At 26.8% G+C, this 21,696-nt stretch overlaps 1 protein-coding gene across 2 annotated transcripts in view; it reads right to left on the reverse strand.

The window, feature by feature from the left end:
• The window catches only part of LOC107447719 (uncharacterized), a gene marked incomplete at its 3' end in the record, with an annotated part of 85,215 nt that extends 66,768 nt beyond the window's left edge, over positions 1 to 18,447 (reverse strand). For both annotated transcript variants that reach the window (XM_071182141.1, XM_071182140.1), the window contains 1 exon segment: positions 17,601 to 18,447. In XM_071182141.1, coding sequence (XP_071038242.1) covers positions 17,601 to 17,676 — 76 coding nt within the window.
• Between the last annotated feature and the right edge of the window lie 3,249 nt (positions 18,448 to 21,696).

Raw genomic sequence — 21,696 nt, forward strand, 5'->3', positions numbered from 1 at the left:
ATAAAACTCCTCAAATTTTAAAAATCAAGATCACAAACACCTGCCATGTCCAAAAGCAATGACTTTTCTTGATAAAAGCATTTTTAAAATTTTCAAAAACAGCATTTCATAATATCTTGAGAAGTGCATAACTTAACCTATTAGTCATATAACTCTTTTGTATAATTCTTTTGAACTCGCAACATTTATTAATAACCTATTATTCGAGTAAAAAGGTACTTACTGGTTATGGAGACAATATGTTGACGAATACTCTTCCAAGTTATCGCCAACACATACATTGGTCTCCATAACCGATAAGTGCATAATTTTAATATCGCGAGGTATTGTCAAAATTATCAATAATTAACATTACACCGTGATATTTTCCCAATCTAACCAACTTATACTATATTTTACAATGGTAAATATGTTCTGCTACCTAAATAAAAGTTATCTCTGATCTACTCACGGCTGTAGTGCCAAGAAGAAGAGAAAGAAATAACATCAACGGTCAATTCAATAACTATCGTTATTAATAATATTAATATTCGCAATATTATCTTTTTGGTCTGTTACTTAATCAATAATAATCACGATATTATCATATTCGATAATAAGAGTTATCAATAATGGTTATGATATTTTGTTTATATATGCTTTGTTGTTTGCGATATGTATATCTATGAAGGCGGTATTGCCGTATTTGATATATGGTGTGTATTATTGGTCTCTGTGACCTATATAAACAAAAATCTGGCTTTGATTCTGCGTGTGGACGAATTTGTTTCATGGTCTCTAGAAGTATTCTTTAAACCGTTATTTCGTATGACGATGGAAGCTATCGGTAACAAACCTAATAAAGCATAAAGAAACAGAAACAAAGGACAGCTAAATTACAGAAGCCAATTATGCAGAAAATTAAATGAAATTCCATCAAAAAATTTAAAACAGTCTCAAACAATTAAGAGGAAGTGAAAGATATAGTGGGAAAAAAGAAATCACTACAATCCTTTTTCCTTGTGTCTTAAAACATGCTTTTCGAACAACATGAATAGAAATAGAGTAACAAATCATGACCCGATTAAGAACTATCAATCTTTAATGAATTGAATTCATTAAAATCCACTTCGAACCAAGTACGTACGATTCAAAAACGTTAAAGCTTACAACTTTTCTGTACACACAACCCCTGAAGGTGATAAACTAGTTTTATGTTTAGCAACAATTATCATGTTGGATGTGATTTACTTTGGATCTTCGTGTGGTTTCAATTAGAGTTAATCGTTATTTAATGTTACAGTAATTTCGAAACTGTTATTCTTTTTAAAATAACTTTTTTTTTAAATAATGAAGGGGGTTTTTAATCATTTTTTTGTATCTTCAATGGCAAAGTCGAAATGGCAAACTTAAATCAATGCATGATTTTTTTTAAATTATAACTATTATTAAATTTAGCGATCATATTGAAAATTTTGAATTTTTCAAATTAGTTTTAAAATTTTTATTTTACAAAAACAATAAGTAAGGAATTGCATTTTTATACCATATCCATTTCAAATCAAAGCTATGAAGATTGTAAAATAATGACATCTTCTAAGAATAATGATTTCTATTCTGTTTTATTTCAGTAATTACAACAAGAATTACTACTTTTATGCTGCACCATTATATTGATATTGCGTATTACCTTTTAAGACGCTAATGATTTTTCTCCGTGTGTTTAGTTTCATTAAATAGATGAATTTTATAATCATTAATTGGAAAATGAATACGAAAAATTCATATTTTATGAATATACGTTCAAGACTTAATATAGTTTTTATAATATTATTATCAAACCACCTTTGGCAACGACAAGTTTTATCACCCTTACAAGCTGGCTGCTACTTACAGCTTCGAACTACATGGTATAGCATTTTGGCAAAATTTCATTTCAAAATTAAGTGCAATTATACTTCAAACACAATTTACACTGGATTCCTAACTTTAATTTATATCATTAAACAAAATCCTAATAAATAAGAAATGTTTAAGAACGATAGCTAAGACGAAAATAAAAATAGTTTAGTTACTATTTTCTGAAGAAATCAACATAAAAATGTATAAATAATAATATCCTTTAATTGAATATTAGTTAAAAGTTGCTTTGTAGTTTCTTTTATAGGCAACTAATATCTCTTTGATACATCGCTTATCTATTTAAATCTATCTCAGCAAATCGAAAATCGTTGCTGTGTTTTTAGTATTAACACTATCTAGTTTTGACATCAAAATTTTTATCCAACCTATTTAACTTCCAAAATATCTTGTGATAAGTTTTACTTAACATTACATCAGAATTTTATCGTTAATCAATATAACAGCTACTTTTTTGAATGCTAAAATCTCACTTAAAGCTTAGTAACAAATTCTCACAGATATACATTTCAATCGTTTTTAATCGTTACTATCAAATTTAACGTCATATTATCGCCACAAGGACTTTATTGTCAAAAGAAAAAAGAAATTCCAACCAACTAATAAACTATTCTTTTGTAGTCCTTTTAGTCTAGATTCCTTTTTAGTCTATCAGAAAAACGTAGTTTTAAGAATTTCTATTTTATTGTTCTTAATTTATTTCAATTGCTATTACGAATAGAAATAGTTGACTTTAAATTTTTTTTTTTCAAAACAAACATTTATTTCTTAATGATTTTAGTTCGAGTTTTTATTCAAAACATCGAAGAAATTTTGGGAATGCTCTTGTATTCCAAATAATTTGCTATCGTCTATCTTCGAAATTCTTATTTTTAATGCGCATACATTTTATTGTTGTTTTAAAGATCTAAAGACAGTAAATATTGTCAATATCATGGTCATAACGTATCATGGTCATAATTGGTCATTAATATTATCATGGTCATAACGTAACGTTTGACCTACGTGTGAATTAGGGTTGCTAAGATTTAAAATAAACATTGAATTGAAGAATTCCTTTTTTAAAAATAAAGTTAGTTATTATTTTTTCATCCTTCAGATTAGTTTTGTTTAGAATTTTTAAAGTTCACTGAAATGTTTGAAGTCAATTGCATGAAATTTTATTTCATCTTAAATTATTCATCTTAATACCTTTACGAAATATTTCGTTATTTTCCAACTATTTCTGTTTAGAATTTTATTTAGAAAACGGAAAAGATTGCTAAAAATTTCAATATATACTAAACAATTCGCCGATTACCGATTTCTTTGCAACTCGAATTGTTAACGTCCATTAATTTTTTACAGTTATTTTAGAGGATAAATTCCATCTACCATTTGTAAACACTGTCCAAACATTATTGTTTATCATGGTCATAACTTAAATTTTGACATACGTGCGAATTAGGATTGCTAATTTTTAAAATAAACTTTGAATTGAATTTTGGAATTCCTTTTCTTAAAAAAATGTTAATTAAAAATATTATTTTTTCTTTCTTCATATTAGTTTTGTTTAGAATTTTTTTAAGTTCACTGAAATGCATAAAGTCAATTGAATAAAGTTTAATTTTACTCTTAAATTATTTTAATAACTTTACAAAATAATTTGTTATTTTCCAACTATTTCTGTTTGGAATCTTATTTAGAAAACGGAAAAGATTGCTAAAAATGTCCTTGTATTTCAAACAATCCAGCGATTGCTGATTTCTTTGCAACTCGTATTGTTAACGTGCATTAGTTTTTTACGGTTATTTTAGAGGATAAATTCCACCGACCATTTGTAAACACTGTCCAAACATTATTGTTCATCATGGTCATAACTTAAAGTTTGACGACCCCAATTTTTTACTCAGCAATTTTAAATCTATGCGAATTAGTGCTGCTTTTATCTACTCCCTTGCTCCTCCCCACTTCTTACCCGCTTCATTGGCGGAAAGTATCTTTAGACATTGAAAAAGTGGGTCAACATAAAAGAGCTAATTCGTCGGCATGCCCCTTGACATTGCACGCCTTCATGAGCAAAAAATTGTTGCCAAACATTTTTTCTGTCTTATTTTGATATTTGTTTTTGTTTTATGTATATTATTACTTTTTTTTAGCATTTGTGTTTCATTTTTATTGTTGCTATTAATAGATGTGTTTTTAAAATTGCGAATCATGTACATTTTCTTTAGCAGATGTGCTTTTGAAATTACAAATCATGTATATTTGAAAGAATATTTTGCCGCCCGTCATAAATATCAAAGGTTTAACCACAAATGAATTTATTTTCTTCTAAATTAGGTAGTGTTGCCACTGAAATAGTCATAAAATATCGTTAATTAGATTTCCCCTTTTGGAGTAATTAAATTTGTTTGTTACGAAAGGCAAGGAAAAATCTTTTATTAGTTTTAAAAGTAATGCTTAGAGGTAAGATGTCTGGAGTTTTTTACACATTCATACCAGAAGTTTTATTTCGCACGGGAAATATATATTAAATAAAAATCGTTCCTTTCATTTTTCTTTAATTATTCGACCTATTTCGTTTTATGTATAATTTAAAAACCTTACACAAATTAATTAGAACAGAAAAATCTATTCCTTCGGTCAAAATTTATTTAATGAGTAACTTTTATATTTTGTGTCTTGTTACAAAAATCTTTGTGCGTCGCATATCATAAAATAATATATTAATTGTATTGGTAGGTTTCGAGTTCATCTTTTTTTTTTAAATAAATATAATATTTCTAGATAGAATTAATTAATGGACTTATAATTTTCTAAAGTTTATTATATATTGCTGTAAAATAATTTACCTAAATGCTACGCTAAAATGTTTCTCTCTGTTTAACAATTTCTTTTTAAATTTTGCTGATTTGTAAACAATTTTGTTATTTATTATTTATAGAAATGTTTTCTCAAAATTGTAATATTTATTAAACGTTTAAGGCCGGTATAACCTGGTTGGTAGGAAGTTGAGCTCATGGTCATGACTTCAAACCACTCCGGTGAAAGAATTAAATTGTAAATGGAGCCCGTTGAATTCGTCGGGGTCACCAAGACCTCAAAGTTCTAATAAAAAAAATCAATATCTCTGGGAGTACTGAATTGGAGATTGATTGTTCTCTGATTCAGGTCAAAATTACGATTTGTGAATGAATGAATGGAGTATGATTAGATCCTCCCTGTAAAACGGGTTGTTACGTGTGTGCGTCTGAATTCATATTCTTGGGCATAGAGAACGTCACTGAAAGAACGAAAAACGCACTCTCTGCCTTAAAAATTCACTTTATTTTCCAAGCTGGTTTGCTGGTATTGGCAAATGGCATTGATGGGACTAATGGCATTGGCATTGATTTATTGGCAAGTGTAACAACAACAGCATGAAGCGTTAATCACTGTTTATAAACTCGTTTATAAAAAAGGTTGTCCTTTTTTTACTATAGAAATCATATTTCAATAATATATATCATATCAAATTTTTTGTGTTGTTTAATTGAATCACTGAATTAAAAAAAAAACGGCCAAAACTAATTTTTCCGGAGAGACAAGAAATTTAAATAAAGCTTTTTTTTATTTTTTGATACTAAAATATGGCTGGTTATAAAACATTCTATTGCAATTATGCAATAACATCACTTGATTTTTAAATTTGAAAAATAATTAGAATCAGTTTTTCGACAAAATCTTAAAAAGAATACAATACATTATTTTTAACAAGCGAAAATATTCATAATTTGTCATTTAGAAATAAAATAAAGACTTCGTTTAAGTCTTAGACTACATATTTATAAACATATTTGTGTAGATTCATAAATCTTTTGGATTATGGCTATCTGTGCTGGGCCAGTCGAAAATTTCTTCATAGAAAGACAAAAACTCATTTGATTTATAGTGTGAAAACTTTTATATTATCTTCAATTTTAACGGTAACGTTACGTTATCACTATGTTACGGCGAATGACCAAAATAGGTGGTTGTTGACTTTCACCGGTGAATGTCGACAAACACCAAATACGTAGGTGAAAGATCGAATATTTCATTACATTCTTGTACATTCGGACCCTCACCGGTGTATGTCAACAATCACATAGTCGCTTTAGTGAATGTCCGAAATATTTGTTATATCCAATTTTATATTAATTTATTCGTTGATATTATTATATTTATTTGATATATTTATATTTATTCTGTATTTTAATACTTACTGACGATAGATTAGAAGAAACATCAGTGTTTGGAGTATCGGGCAAATATATACCGGGCAATGGCACTTGACCTTAAAAAAACATCAGTGTAGGGTATACCGGGCAGTGGCACTTAACCTTAAAAAAGCATCAGTGTAGGGTATACCGGGCAGTGGCACTTAACCTTAAAAAAGCATCAGTGTAGGGTGTATCGAGCAAATGTATACCGGGCAAATGTAAATGTATGGCCCAATACTCCAAACACTGATGTTTCTTCTGATCTATCGTCAGTAAGTATTAAAATATCCAATAAATGTAATTATATTCACGAATAAATTCATATCAAAGCGAATGTAATAAATATTTCGGACATTCACCAAAGCGACTATGTGATTGTTGACATTCACCGGTGAATGTTGACATTTTCGAGACTTCGGTCATTCACCGTAACAACTACACATCATAAAATTGTTAACGTTGATTTTACTTGCGATAACCTAACATAATGAAACCAAAGATAAATAATTTATAACGTGCATTCTTTGGCATGTTATACGTGAACCGATGTTCGGAGGTAATTACATAGTAAACAGTTAGGTCTTTAAACGTATTTACAAAGTTGCTGTGGATCAGTTCAGAATTTCCGGATTTATATTCGGTACATACATATAAACATCTGCTTTATTAATATAGATTTATAATTATAATTTTTCATTTTCACTCCAAGGTTAAATCACCCAGTAAAATAACTTATTTAAAAATCTTATTTTTATTTGGGCTGTTAACTCATCTTAGCCCAAGTTTAGACTTTTCTACAATATTTTGTAACATAATATTAGATGTAGCAAAATAACTTGGAAAATTAATTCAAAAAATTTTGCCTGAAAAGCTGAAAATATCGTTAAAGTTTTGCGATGTATTACAAAATGTTATGAAACTTTCAATATTTAAAGTTACGAAAGATTTAAAAAAAACCTGAGTGATATCATATCATAAATGGAAATAAAAAAGCATGCTTAAAATTTTTTTAAAGCAATTTACGTAAAAAAATAATTTCTGTTAACGTGTGATACTTTGTGAAGCATCATTAGAATCGCTTATAATAAACTAAGTTCTCAAAGTATAAATAAAAGAGATAAGTTTTGCTTTAGTTTTTAATGAAGGAAAAATCAATTATCTGCAGATTTTGAGCTTTGCGAAAAAAGAATTTTTTTATTGTTGAAAGTTATCATTTGTATTAAATTTTTTTTAATTTTTTTGTGAAAATGAAGAAAGGAAGAATTATCTCTATTCTAGGATATCACATAAAGTAGAGAACAATGCATAAATCCTAAAATTTTTGACCTAAAAAATATGATGCAATAATAAAAAAAAATTTCGTGCTACGTGCATTGAAATTTAACGGAATTTTATTTAAATTATCATTTTTTATTATGAAAATAAATTAATTAAATGGCATAAAATGTATTTTAAAGTTAAAAAACAGAGTAAAATTTTCGAAAAATGAAAAAAATAACTGCTTTTTTATTGTTATCTGACTGGTTTTGAATAATCCACACAAAAAAGCTTGTTTTATGTAATTTTTTGAATTTTTTCCGAACACCACGATTTTGTGAGAAAAAAAATTTCTTTTTAAAAATTCTACGAGCAAAAAAAACTACATTTATGTAGGTTAAAAAAATCAAAACAGTATCAAATTTGGATGATTATTTTTTTAACTTAAGAGTATTTATAAACATTGAATTATATAGACGCTGATTTTTTAAATTTTTGTTTTACTAACTTGATAAAATGAAGATTGAAATCTATGCAATAAGCTAAAAAAAACGTATGAAGTGAAATTTATCACAATCGTTGCTAAATTCATTAACATAATTCTTTCTTTTTACAGGTTTTTACTGTATTGTTTCCCCTTGAAAGTAATATTATAAAGTAAGAGAAACAAAAAAAACATTTTCTAGCATTAAAAAATAAAAATTGGTACATTTTTTTAATGAAATGTTTTTTCATGGGGCTGAAAATTGCTATATTTGTGATGGAGGAATCTGTGAAGGAAAACTTTTCTGCGAAGAACTACGACATAAATAATTTTTTTAAATGAAAAAAGTAAGTAATTCATTTTATAGAAATGTAGCAGAATCTTCTCCAGAACTTAATTCAGGGTCAAAATTTTATATGTTTAGTAAAAAACTGATTTAAATTAAACAAATAAAACAAATACGAAAGTCAAAAGATTCAACATTGTATGCTTTGAAACACAAAATCATAATATTCACATAACTTCAACTTCCACTTTTTTTTTTCTTTTGAAAATCTCAAAAGTAAAACGACGCTTCTAAGCTATAATTTAATCCATATCTGCAAAATAACAACACAACAAGAAAACGAGAGCAATCCTCCTATTCATGCTTCATCGTGTGGCAACAATGCGAGGATCCAGATAGAGTTCCAAAAAAGAACAATTCTATAACGTGATCATGATGGGAAAACTGGCATAGAAATCGGACTACACATCAACAGAGATTGGAAAAAGTTTGGTGTGAAGAAAGGGTCAAACTTTGGAGTCTTTCGAAGTTGGTTAGTGGAACGCGTCGACATCTTTTTAAATCCGCCTGTTTCGTGCACACTTTTCCCTCCGCTTCGACATTAAAACCAAGAGCCACACATCGGCTTGCCTTAAAACAAAAGAATAATAGAGGCGTTCATTTACTTCTAGCGATACATTTTCATTATTTAGAGATATATTGTCTCGCGAGTGGACACACAACATGCAAATGGTCATTGTCTTGACTCGGAGCGACTGATAGTTGTTTATTAAAATAATGATTGAATTTGGGTATGGTCGTTAAAGATTGGAGCACAGTATTTCAGACTTTGTGTTAAAACAATCTGCGCCCTGCTTTATACAAGATAATTGTCACTTCTTTTAAAAAGAAATGAATGGAACTTGAAACAATCGGGAATTGATGGTTATGCCTGCTTGTGATAAGACGAACGGTTTTGAGATTGAAAAAAACATATATTTTAAACAATATGGGCAATGAATCATGTATTGCTCAATTCAATTATTCCTGAATACGCTAACACATTAGTATTTTGAAAAGATAAATTATTTTCTTTTTCCCACCTAAGCTATTAGATTTAATGGTATAATTATATATCCTTTTAATTTTTCTGCAAGGGGAAAAAAATTTGGTAAAATTACCGTTCAGTATGATAATGACATTTCTAGTTTGAAAAAAAACTGTAATTCTGTTTAATGAAATCAAAATGCATGGTATTGAAACAATTAAATTTGTATTTTTTCGGTTCATATGGTAACAGTTTACCAAAAATTATTAGTTATCAAAATTATAGTTACTGAAAAATTAATTTAACCCCATAAATGGTTTTTATGCCATAGTTTAAGGAATCATGAAAAAATTATCACATTAAAAATTTTTATCACATATTGCAAAACCGTATTTTATTGTTAATTTTACCAAAGTGATTCGGTAAAAACTATTGAGCTTTCTGGTGCTCCCATACAGCCAAAAACACGGTAAATTTTACAGGGTGCGTAGCGTTTTTTAAAAGCCCTTAAAGGTGCTTATTTCATTGGGTGTTTTTAAAAAGTGCTTAATTTTCCTTTTTTCAAAATGAGTTTTTTCCTTTACCATGTTGATTTTCGCTAAGGAATTATGCAAAAAGACTCAGTTCACATTGTTCTATTCAACGTTTTCACAATTAATTCAAACGCAATCAATCCATTTCGGCGTATTGTCAGTCCGTAAGGTATGAGAACGCCATTCGTTTTACATGGTTCAAAATTTCATGATTTTTGACAATTGTCAAAAACAATGCAGAAAGGTTTTTTTTCGACATGACGGTTAAAACAAGATAAAACCGTCAATTATCAAAAACTTTGCAACCTCGCCTAATTATGATATTTTTTTAAAGTGCTTAAAAATATTTTTTGAGTGCTTGAAAAGTGCTTATTTTTTGTTGAACAATTTGGCTACGCACCCTGTTTTACCATATTCTAATAGTTTTTACCATACTTTTTTCTCAGTGGGCCTTTAAATGTAAATTTTTTTATGGTAAAACATATATTCTATTATATGATATTGTGTGATCCATTTATATCATATTAGAGGCCAAAATATCATAATTTTAAATAGTGAAAAATAAAAAATAGTATACCCTAAATAAATTTTTGTTGAGAGATCGGCAATTTCTCGACCTAAAAGGACCTCTTAAACAACTGGTTTCGAAACATAAAAATTAAAAAATACGACTTATAAAATGTTTATTTCTCTGGAACAAAATAAACAGTCGTTACAGGCTGAAAACACGAAGAAAAAAAAGTTCTAGAATCATCAGGTGTGATATTGTTTTAGTTTGAATATAGAAAACAATTGGACAATTAATTGAAAGCGAAAAAAATTTAAACATAAATAACTAATATTTTTACAGCACACTGTGCTAGTTTTAAAACTGAAACCAAAACCAAACTCACCGAAATGCGAAAATAGCACTTTTTTCAAATTTAAAACGATTAAGTTTTCCCAATGTATCATCATAATACGTATTGCAAAATTTCAATATAACTCATCAAAGTCATTTATTTCATAAAAAAAAGAAGTTTCGAAACAGAAACAATAACAAATCAATGAAACAAAACTAAACATTTTTCAATCGCACTAAATTACAAAGAGAGCATTAAAAACAAAGACGCAGTAATTAGAGCAAAACTAAAAAGCGCCAAAACTTATAAGTCTTTTTTATTTATGCAATCAACGCGTGTCAGTCTTTTTTCACGAAAATTGGGACTTCAATAAAACACGGCTTAAACAAGTACTTAACATGTTTTTTTAAGTATGTTTACCAATTGTAGTGTTCTTGTCTGTTAATAAAATGGAAACTTAAGTAATTGTCTGGCAGGAAAGATATTCAACGTAAGAAAGAAACATCTTGACCGAGAGGTAATGTTTACCATGAGAATCACTTATGTTGTTGATTGGACAATCATTATTGAATATTCAATTCAGTAGTGCTGTTCTGTTTTACTTTCGCAAATGTAATTTGAAATTTGCGCAACAATTGCTGATGATTTAAATATTATTTGTGTTAAGAAACAAAAAATGCTCTACATTTTCGTTGATAAAATTTGATATTTAAATCTTTATGTGTTTAATTTATAAATGCATCCACTGTTTAATTGCAGTGAAAAATAATATTAAAATAATAATTTATAATTATTCGGAAAGTTCTTGCTGGTAGTTTTTGAGCCAAATGTAGAAGAAACCGGAATATTAGTTTAAAAATCATAGTGGCAGGGTAGTGTTAAATCATTTCAGAAATTTTTTTTTCGTGCAGCTTTAACCCTTTGTCTCAGATGGGACACCGTTGTCCCTATCATATATCTTATTCTGATGCTCTAATTACAAGTAAAATTATAATTCGGAATTTTTAATTATAAAAAAAGTTTAATATTTAGTAAAAAATTCTGTAAGATTATCGGAATTATATTTGTACTAAAATACAAAATCCAAAAAAATGTAGTCTGAATTTTTTTTCATTTATATTCAAAATTTTATCAATAGTTGATTTTATACATTAATGAAATTTCACGGATAAACAACTGTTTCTCTTAGATCTAAATAAGTTTTGGAAAGTTATTATTTGGAAGTGAGCCGTGTTTCGAAGATTTTACTTTTAACGCAGAAAACAAAGCACCGGTGTTCCATGTTGTATTCCATACCCATAAATTATTAGAATGTTAAATGTAATTTTTTAAACTAATTTTAAAATATGAGAACTAAAAGTTCTGTATCAAAGTGCTGATAAAAAGGACTATTGAAAGTTTGTCATATGTTCTTAGTAATAACCTTTTTTTTACTCTCTACATTTTCTATCTCTTTATTCAAGCTGAGGCAGGGCGTTAAACATTTTAAAAAATGACAGAAGTAGAAACCACACCACTAGCTGTATTTGAAAGTCGAAATAGTTGATCACTGTAGGTGGCTGGTTAACAATATAAAGGACTACCAGAGGTAATACATTTAAATTTACAGAAAAAAAATTTAAAATTTTGAGAAATATTGAAAAATTTAAAATTTTAAATATCTTATTTAAAACTTTGAAATAAATCTTAAAATTTTGAAAAATTTAAAATTTTGAGAAAATTTTGAAAAAACATGTTGAGAAATGGTGGAAGTAGAAACCACACCACTAGGTGCATTTGAAAGTCGAAACAGTTGATCACTGCAGGTGGTTGGTTAACAATATAAAAGACTACCAGGGGTAATACATTTAAATTTATAGAAGAAAAAATTAAATAAATAAATAAGGTACCGTGCCGAAAGGTCGATGGGTATTTACCTAACGGTAACTTGGTCGATGGGTAACTAAGAACAAAATAACTAATTAACGTTTGAAGTTTTGCTCATAGGATATGTTAAATTAAACACGCGTATGGTTGATAGTTTAAGAACCCTCCTCGGAAATATTTCCTAGCGATATTCTCGATAACTTCTTTAAATTTTATACAAATTCTTAAAAAAATTAATGCACTCATGATAAAACTAATATTTTTAAAAAGTTCATTTTTAAAAAATGTAATTTAACAAAATGGTAATACTTTGAGCATAAATTACATTATTGTTTATCATTTCTGCACTTAGTGAAACGCAATAAAACTTCTCACCGATCATCGCAAACTTTTAAGAAACAAGTATATTAGGTTATACATGGTATTACTTCTAAAAAATATTTTTTTTTTTGACTCAGAGAATTTTTTAAAATTTTTACGCCACCAAACGTGCAATACTACAAATAGATATAGCGTACAATACATTTATTATTCCATATATATGGTCTGCCATTTTTTGATATAATTAGTAATAGTTGCAGTATTTCATGAAATATTATGCGATAGATACAGCAAATAATGGATATATGCAGTATCAGATATATTTATTATATTAGGTAAATGACAAGAAAAAACAATGTATAAAAAAATGAGTTGAAATAAATCAGCTGTGAAATTTAAAAAAAAATCTGTTTTGAAGCAAGGCATGCAAAATAAAAGTAATGGTACAATTAGAAAAGTTAGATTGAATCAATCTCTGTTGATAAAATACATTTTTCTACGCCTTAATTTAAACAGCATTTAGACTAAAATTTAGCTCTAATAAGTATAATAAAAACAAAAATATGTTCATTTTTAACTTTCCATTTATCCTCAGCTTATTTCTCATCGGTTTTCTGGAAATTCTAGTTTTCAAAATTATAGTTCCTATTACCACACAATGCCTACAAAATACATAATTGAAAAATAAATTTAACCAAATAAATGGCTTTCATACTATCTCTAAGGAGTCATAATGAAATTTCTAATTTTTATCACATATACCAAATTTTATCACAGATTAGAAAACGATATTTTATTATCAACTTTTCCAAAATCATTACCAATGAGCTTCGATAAAAATTTCCAAGCTTTTTGATGTTCCCATAGAGCCAGAAATACGGTAAATTGTTCGATATTCTTGTAGCTTTAACCATACTTTTTCTAAGTGTAAAATATTTATCATTGGTATGCATTTTAATGACTTTTCAGATTGAATTTATTAAAATATTTGCTGCCTATTCTGGCCACTTTATCTTAAACAAACAATGTGTCTACTTTGTAGCTCTTAAAAAGAATTAATACATTTTGACTATTTTTGGAAACTGCATCTAGGATTAAAACCTAATTGGTATTTTATTAACTATTGGTGTACATATTAATAATTTTTCTAATTTAAAAAGCATCGTAAAAATTTGCAGGACCTGAGAATTCCGACTTCTTTTTACCTTTCCATGAAATAAATACGTATTGTTAATTGAAATAAAATTAAATTTTTAAATTGCTGAAAACTTTTTATAAATAAGGTAAATTGCACTTATATTAGTAGAATCTTGTTTGCAATTACATTTTCTAAACTAAATATTATTTTGTGGAAAAACTTGTGTTACGTCTCTATTTTATAGGAAATAAAAATATTCAGCATTTCTCACAGAAAACCCAATTATACTTTAAAATAAAATCCGTTCTACTCCATTCGCTTCAAGGTAAACTTCTACTAAAAACCTGCGGAGATTACGCCTAGCCAATCCAAAACTAAATCCTAACGAGAAACAGAATCGAGATTTTAAATGCCAAACGATTTAGAAATTCTCGAATGGCAACGAATCCGACAGGTGGAAGGGAAACATGTGCGTTGATTAATAAAACAATGGCTAACTCTTTCTTTTTTATTATTATCTTTGAAAAGTATCAGTAAGTGTGAAAACCTCATCAGATATAATACAAAATCTATGCACATTTTATCCATTTTGGGTTAATTATATACATTTAAAATGATAAAAACTGCGATGATTGGTTACGAATAAAAGGTGTCGGTTCTAAAAGAACTGCTATCAGATGGAATTTTGTTCCTTTTGTTTGAAAATAAATAGGATTCATGTTTTCACTGATTCGGAATCTTAAGTTCTGAAAAAACTGAATCGTCTAGTATCTAACGAAACGTTATTCAAGCGCAAAGTAGGAAGTAATAGCTCCATTGCACATAGTGTAAAGAATAATCGGAAGTCAAAAGAAATTGAAAAGATTTATTACTTCGTTTCGTTCTTTATTGATTTCAAAATTCTTATTAAATTCTCTCTATAGCGTAATATGATCATTTTAAATATGAATGTTAAAGTTTAAAAAATAAATTTTCTATTTTAATGTTAGCGGTATGATGCATATTTTATTTTAAAACAATCTTTTGAAAAGTTATTTATTAAAAATATTTACATTTCTGTAATAAAATATATTACTTAGTCTAGAAGTACTTTTTTAATAATTAAATATATTTTTGAAAAAGGAATGACATTTAAAAACAAATAAGCGCTCAAAACGATTCTTCTTTTCTTTCTTTTAATTTAAGCTTTTGTATCTGGTAATTCACATAATAATCATTTTACAGTATAATTTTTTAAACAAAATAGTGATATTTTTAATTGTTTTTTGTAAATTATTTTACTGATTTTTAAAGGAAGTGGGAAAATTAATAAAATAAATAAATAAATTATTTTAATTAAAAAAAATACATGCATTTACAATAAAAATTAGTTCGTAAGTACTTTCATTATATGAACAGAGCATTATTTTAAGCTAACGTTGGCTTTCGTCATTCTTTTTTAATCTTTAAAAAATACTGACAGATATGTCAGAGGCAGAAAATAACAAAAAATAATAGAATAAATAAAAGGTAAAAAATAATAAAGTAAAGGGGAAAACTATGTTACATTCTCAAAATAATAAAAATAGTTCTCAAAATAGTTAAAAATTGCAAAATTTTCCCAAAACGTTTAAAATATTAAATTAAAACTATAATTCTTTCATGCAACTTGATGATCTTAAAAACATTCTAAGTTTCCAGTTATAACATTTTTAAATTATACACAATTTATTATAATAATTAACTCATCAGCAGGACGATGATAATTACTCATGGCTAATTCGCATGAAGTTCCTATAGACAAAAAAGATCCTGGTATTTTTCCATAGATAGAAGTTAGCGATTTAATTTTCTAAAATACATTACATGCCATGTTGATTTTCAAAAGACTAAGGTTACCATGTTTATTTCCTATATACCGTAAACCCTATATGAAATATTACTATTTTAATTATTCTACAGTTAAAAAATTTATTCTACATTGCCGAGTTATTTTTTCATTGACAAAAATTACCATGTTAATTACATAAATACAAAAGTGATCGTGATATTTTTTTTACATGTAGCACCTTTAAAATCCATCAATTAAAAAAAACTCAATTAAAATAACCTTACATACTTCAAAGCAAAGAATCTGCGAATCACGTTTTTCACCTCACTTTTCGCCAAAAAGATTCAAAAATAGTTAAAAACTTAGCTGTCGAATGTTGAAATCAAATATATCATCTGAATTAAGGTCTGAAAAAATTTATATTACTGAAATGTAATATCAACTAATGACGAAATTAGTAGCTGGTGTGATTCTTTTAAGTTTGTAAGGTAGTTAAGTTTGTAAGGATTGTGGTAAGTTTGTAAGTTGCGTTTGATTATTTAATTTTCATACTAGTTTTCTTAACTTGATTTCTACAGTTTTCAATAGTATATCGAATTTAAAAATTTCCTTTTTTATTTGGAATATACCTTGAAAAAATTAAAGCTTATCATGTTTGAGCATTTTTAATGCATCAGTTAAAGATATCTTTTATAGAATAAAGTTTTGATACATAAGTTTTACACAATATATATATAGTGCAATACTACAAATAGATATAGCGTACAATACATTTATTATTCCANTATATGTATAAACTAAATATTTTTGAAAACCTAAAAAGCTTATATAATATGTATATGTTTAGATTTTATCACTAAAGTATGTACAATGATGTGGAATTCCGTTATTTAAAAATCATCCGTTATTTTAAACATGTCCTTCATTTAAAACTAATTCTTGGGAAAACAAATTTTTACTTTAGTATAATTGAATGTTTTTCATATCACACAGAAAATTGAAATTAAAATCGTATTATTAAAAGAATATATTTACCTTTGCATAAACTAGATTGTTTGAATGTTACGAAACATAATAAATACCAAAAAAAACTTTATTATAAGTGTGAATGTTTATAACGTTATAAATGGAAAGTTAAAATTTTTTTTGGAAAGAGCTTATTCCCTGTTAGCTTATTATAAAGCTCATAGAGCTTTATTAAAAATATTGTTCGAGAATTCAAGTGTTACGTAACGTAAATCAACAATCTAATTTTTTCTAAACAAAGCAATCAAATTCTCCGTAATATAAGGGCTGAACCTTTTTGTAATAAAAAGGTGAAAGTACAAATAAACATAAATATTTTTTTAAAAAAACGAGTAGAATAAAATATATTCTACATTTACTTTCGCATTTGTAAATGAGGAATATTGAATTATAAATACTTAGCCAATTTGGCAGTTAAAAAAAGGAATTATCAAATTATAAGTATTTATTGGTAGTTAAATGTGAAATGTATCAGGTGACAAATCCTAAATTATCATTAACGATGGGTTGTTTCTTTGTAACTAAAAAATGAAATGGTTTTAGTTGTAAATATGAAAATAGTTTTTAAAAAATTCATATCAAATTTATGTAAGTGAAAATTAAATTTGCAATCTCATTATAAATGTAACTTATAATGCAATATGCAAATATATCTGTAGTAGATTGAAGAATTAAGAAAAACGATTTGGAGAAAAATGTAACTCCAAAGTTATGTATTACAAGCAATTCCTTTTCTTTAAGACAAAACATTTAAACGATGAAAAATATTCTCTTTTTAGTATTTATTTATGGATTTATAGAAGCATTAAGCTATGTATTATTTAGCAGCTATTATTAGTAACATGATTAAAAAACAATGTTAATAAAATACATAAAAACAGAGCTTACCTGCACTTCCTAATAAAATAAATGTAACTAAAAGTTTCTTCCAAATCCCCGTTTTCATTTTTAAAAATAAATACATCGTTACTGAAGAGATTCTTTTTGATAATTTTGTACTATATCAGATTGTTCTTGTAAAACATATAACATTCTTCCAGATGTTGAAACATTTATTTAGCCGGCACAAGTTTATTTTAACCATACATTACGAACAACAATTTAACACTCTTTTATGGTCTAAGCATTATTTTGCCACCGTTTATACGCTGAAAACGACACAAAATGCTCTCAATATATGAATCTCAATATTAGTAATATGTCTTCGTACTATAAATCTCTTTTTATAAACGATGAAAGTAGAAGTTCTGCTAAAATGAAGGACTTTAAAATTCCAATAGTATATATCGTTTTCTCAAAAAAGTCGTCTGCAAATAATATTAAAATCTTCTTTACTTTAATTTTTCTAAAAATTATCTTTTGATGAACTACAAAGAGATATTAAAATTATCGTTTTCAGCAAGATTATCAGCAAATTATTTCCAAAAAGGACTTTTTTCAGCTTCACAATATATTTTAAATAATATTTCTGTAATAAATCCAGCAAAACATTTCAAAATAAAAAATTTTAGCAAAAATATAATTTAAAGTCAGAACCGGTATTATTAAATAAATAGAAATAAATTTAAATAATTTCTCTTGAATATACTCCAAACGATATCATGCAGAAGAAAATTTCAATAATCGCAAACAAGCAACTTTCTACTATGAACTGGTTCTTCTAAACAACTAGCCGTCAATATGCTTTCTGAGATTGTTCGCTGGTGAGGCTGATCTGCGGACTCGTTCAGCCAGTTTGGATTGCCTAAGGGAATTTAATCGGGCTTTGAAAAGTTCTTTTTTTTCTTTTCTTTCAAAAAAGTTAAATTAGTCTGCCTACGTAATGAATTGTATTCGCGTTGGCGTTTTGCCACAGTGATGGCGATATATTTGGCGTACTTAAGCCCCTATTTTATTATTCATTTGATTCTATGTCATTGAAATTTTTATAAACGTATATAAAATCGAATTTAATAACTTGGAATTTATTGATATGGAACATAAAAATACAAAAGCATAGCATGAAATTTGTGACAATGAGCATGGAAAATTTAATCAAAACATAGAATGAATGAACTTCGATCATTCACTAATTCGAATAAACTGGTTTGTTGTTATTAACATTTATAAATATTATAATCATGTTTTTATTATTTAAGAGATAAATTTTTCCGTCCATTCAATATCTTAGGTATTTTATTTAAACTTTTTATATTATATATTAATTTTTAAAGTGAAAATATTATTATGTCGCTTTTGCGGTAAACCGAAGTAAAAGCGATTTATTTTGCTTACTAAAATCCTCATTCAAGCATCAATATTGATTTCATGTTATTAAACATTTCAAAAACATTTAAAGCATCGAATTTATTATCATGGAATATATTAAGATGGGGCATAGAAACGTTAAACATTATTTATAATGAATATGGCTTGAAATTTTATCATTATATAATTCGGATAAAATGGTATCAGTAATTACTGCCTAACTGTCATAAATATCATATTAAAGAAGTGTTTTATTATTTAAAAGAATTTTTTCCGGATTTTGATATTTTAGGTGCTTGCTTTAAACTTTTGAAATTGTTTAATAATTTGAAGTAAGAAAGCATTTTTATTTTTATTATGAAATTGAGACGAAATGGACTAATCCTCTATTTTCATGCTTAAATATACTTTGCTTTTATGCGTAATAGTACCTAAAGGATTTGTATATTGCTTTAAAAAAATGACAGCTTTACTCTAATCAGTCGATCTAATATTCTGACTAAAAAACTCTGATATTCAACATAGTTAAAAAGACAACAGTACTTTGGCCACTTGGTTAAGGCTCAACTCTTGGAGACATTACTCTAATCGACACATTAAAGTTCAATTTTCACTACTCTGGTTAAAAACTTGAGATTAAGTGTTAAAAAAACAATAATGTATCTCTTATTATTCAAATAAAGTTCAGGTCATTGCTTTGTAGGAAAGCTGAGAATTTTGAATTCGGATTAAAGCATATAAGCAGCAAGATTCACATAAAAGTGACAAACAGTTAAGAAAATTGTGTACCTTCTTGGTTATAGACAACTTTATCTGATCCATTAATTAAATAACATTGCAAATCAATGTTTCCTTACATCACAGACAACGCTTCTTACATGTTTAAAGCGTGATGCACTCCCACAGCAGCCCGTTGTAGGCCAAGGGGTTCATGAAAGTTAAAGTTCCAATATTTCGTGCGGAACATTCGTGAGGAACATACATATTTATAATGCTCATAATTTTAAACATAACCTCATGCAAATGTTTTAAAATTAACTCAATATTAGTCAACGTAGTAAAATCTATGACGAAAATATATAGCGTTACAAAGGTTCTGTATCTAGCAAAAATATGAATATAAAAAACATAAATTTACAAAAATGTATTTTTTAATTGTATAGTATTGTGTTGTGTGTAGTGTACTTAAATAGAGACAGACTGTATAAATTAAATAACAAAGCAAAAAATTTATACTTTAAAATTCTAAAAAATATAAATATAATTAAACAAAATGAATTTTTAAAAAATGGAATCTATAACGTTTGGTAAAGGGAAAACAACTTTGGTAACGTGATTGATCGACAAATAATAAAGTAAAAATTATTTTCATAGAAGTAGTTAAATGAGATTTATAATTGACGAAGTTCTAATAAATATAAACTTACCATATAATTAAAAAATCTTTAAGAGTGATTTCATTTATCGATGCAATATTTTCATGCAATGAGTGCTATTTTAAGGATATTGAAAGGATATTCGTCGATGAAATCAATTTTTTTTTAAAGCTACTGCCAGAACATGAGCTATAGATTCTGATAAATTTGTGTTAATAATTACTTGTCATCTCTGAATAAATACAAAGGTACAAGTACAAATCATACAAAAAAATAATTACTTTAATCGTAACTGGCTTAAAAGTATTAAAAAAAAATTTATATTTTATCTTAAAAGAATAATGTTAGAAAAAAAATTTTAGAAATGTTAGAAAACAGCAACTTATAAAGCAAACTCAATTGTAAATCAACGAAACAAATAAAAAATTTGAATTCGAATCTTCTTAACAATTTTTATTAAATACTTGAAAAAACAATTTCGATAAGTGAAATCTATGAAAGCTATTTTTTTAATATTTTAAAAGATGAAAAGATATTAATTGTAATAAGCCTAAACTTTCAAGCACAATTTCACCATACAATAAATATGAACTAGTTTTTTGTCCTATTATAAGTATAAATTCAACATAAAATAAATACATTCTAGCTCATTATATTATTATTAAGTACAATTTTTATTCATTTAATTCAATTTTTATTTGAGAATATATTCGATTTTTTGTTGACAAAATAATATTGTATTTATTACAAATGACAATACAAGCATCAAGCGTTTCCTGACCGCTACAAGTAGAATTTTATAGTGAATAAAAATTTCTGTCACTTTCTAACCAGTTAAAGTGCTCGAGTTTCAGCTGGAGACTTATACCAATTACTAAACTTCCTTAATTACTAAACTATTCGACTAACTCAAACTGACAGACACTTAACTAAGAAGAAAATAATGAGAAAAAATTAAAGTTTTAAAATCTACTTTTTTCAAGTATAAGGAAAAAGATAAAATAATTTTCATTATTGTCAGTTAAAATTTCCCTGCATCTTTCGATGGTGATGCTTCGTAGTGACAGGTAAAAAGAGTGACAAAGGAGTCAATGGCTCCAGATATCCAGCGAAAAGGATGGCATTTAACACTAGATTGCCTAAGGAAATCATTTTGACGGCTTTTAATCTGAATTAGAAAAACAATGATGTATATAATGACACAATTTCTTTGACTTTTTTACAACATATTATTTTTTTATTGTTAATATTTACTAATAACTTGTTATATAACTGTAAATAATATAAAAAATATTAAAAATTAATTTTAAAAAATTTCTTTACACATTATTTATTCTTTTGCAATCCAGTCATTTTGTCTG

The sequence above is a fragment of the Parasteatoda tepidariorum genome, chromosome 6, assembly GCF_043381705.1.
Source record: "Parasteatoda tepidariorum isolate YZ-2023 chromosome 6, CAS_Ptep_4.0, whole genome shotgun sequence".
NCBI classification, from domain to species: Eukaryota; Metazoa; Arthropoda; class Arachnida; order Araneae; family Theridiidae; genus Parasteatoda; species Parasteatoda tepidariorum.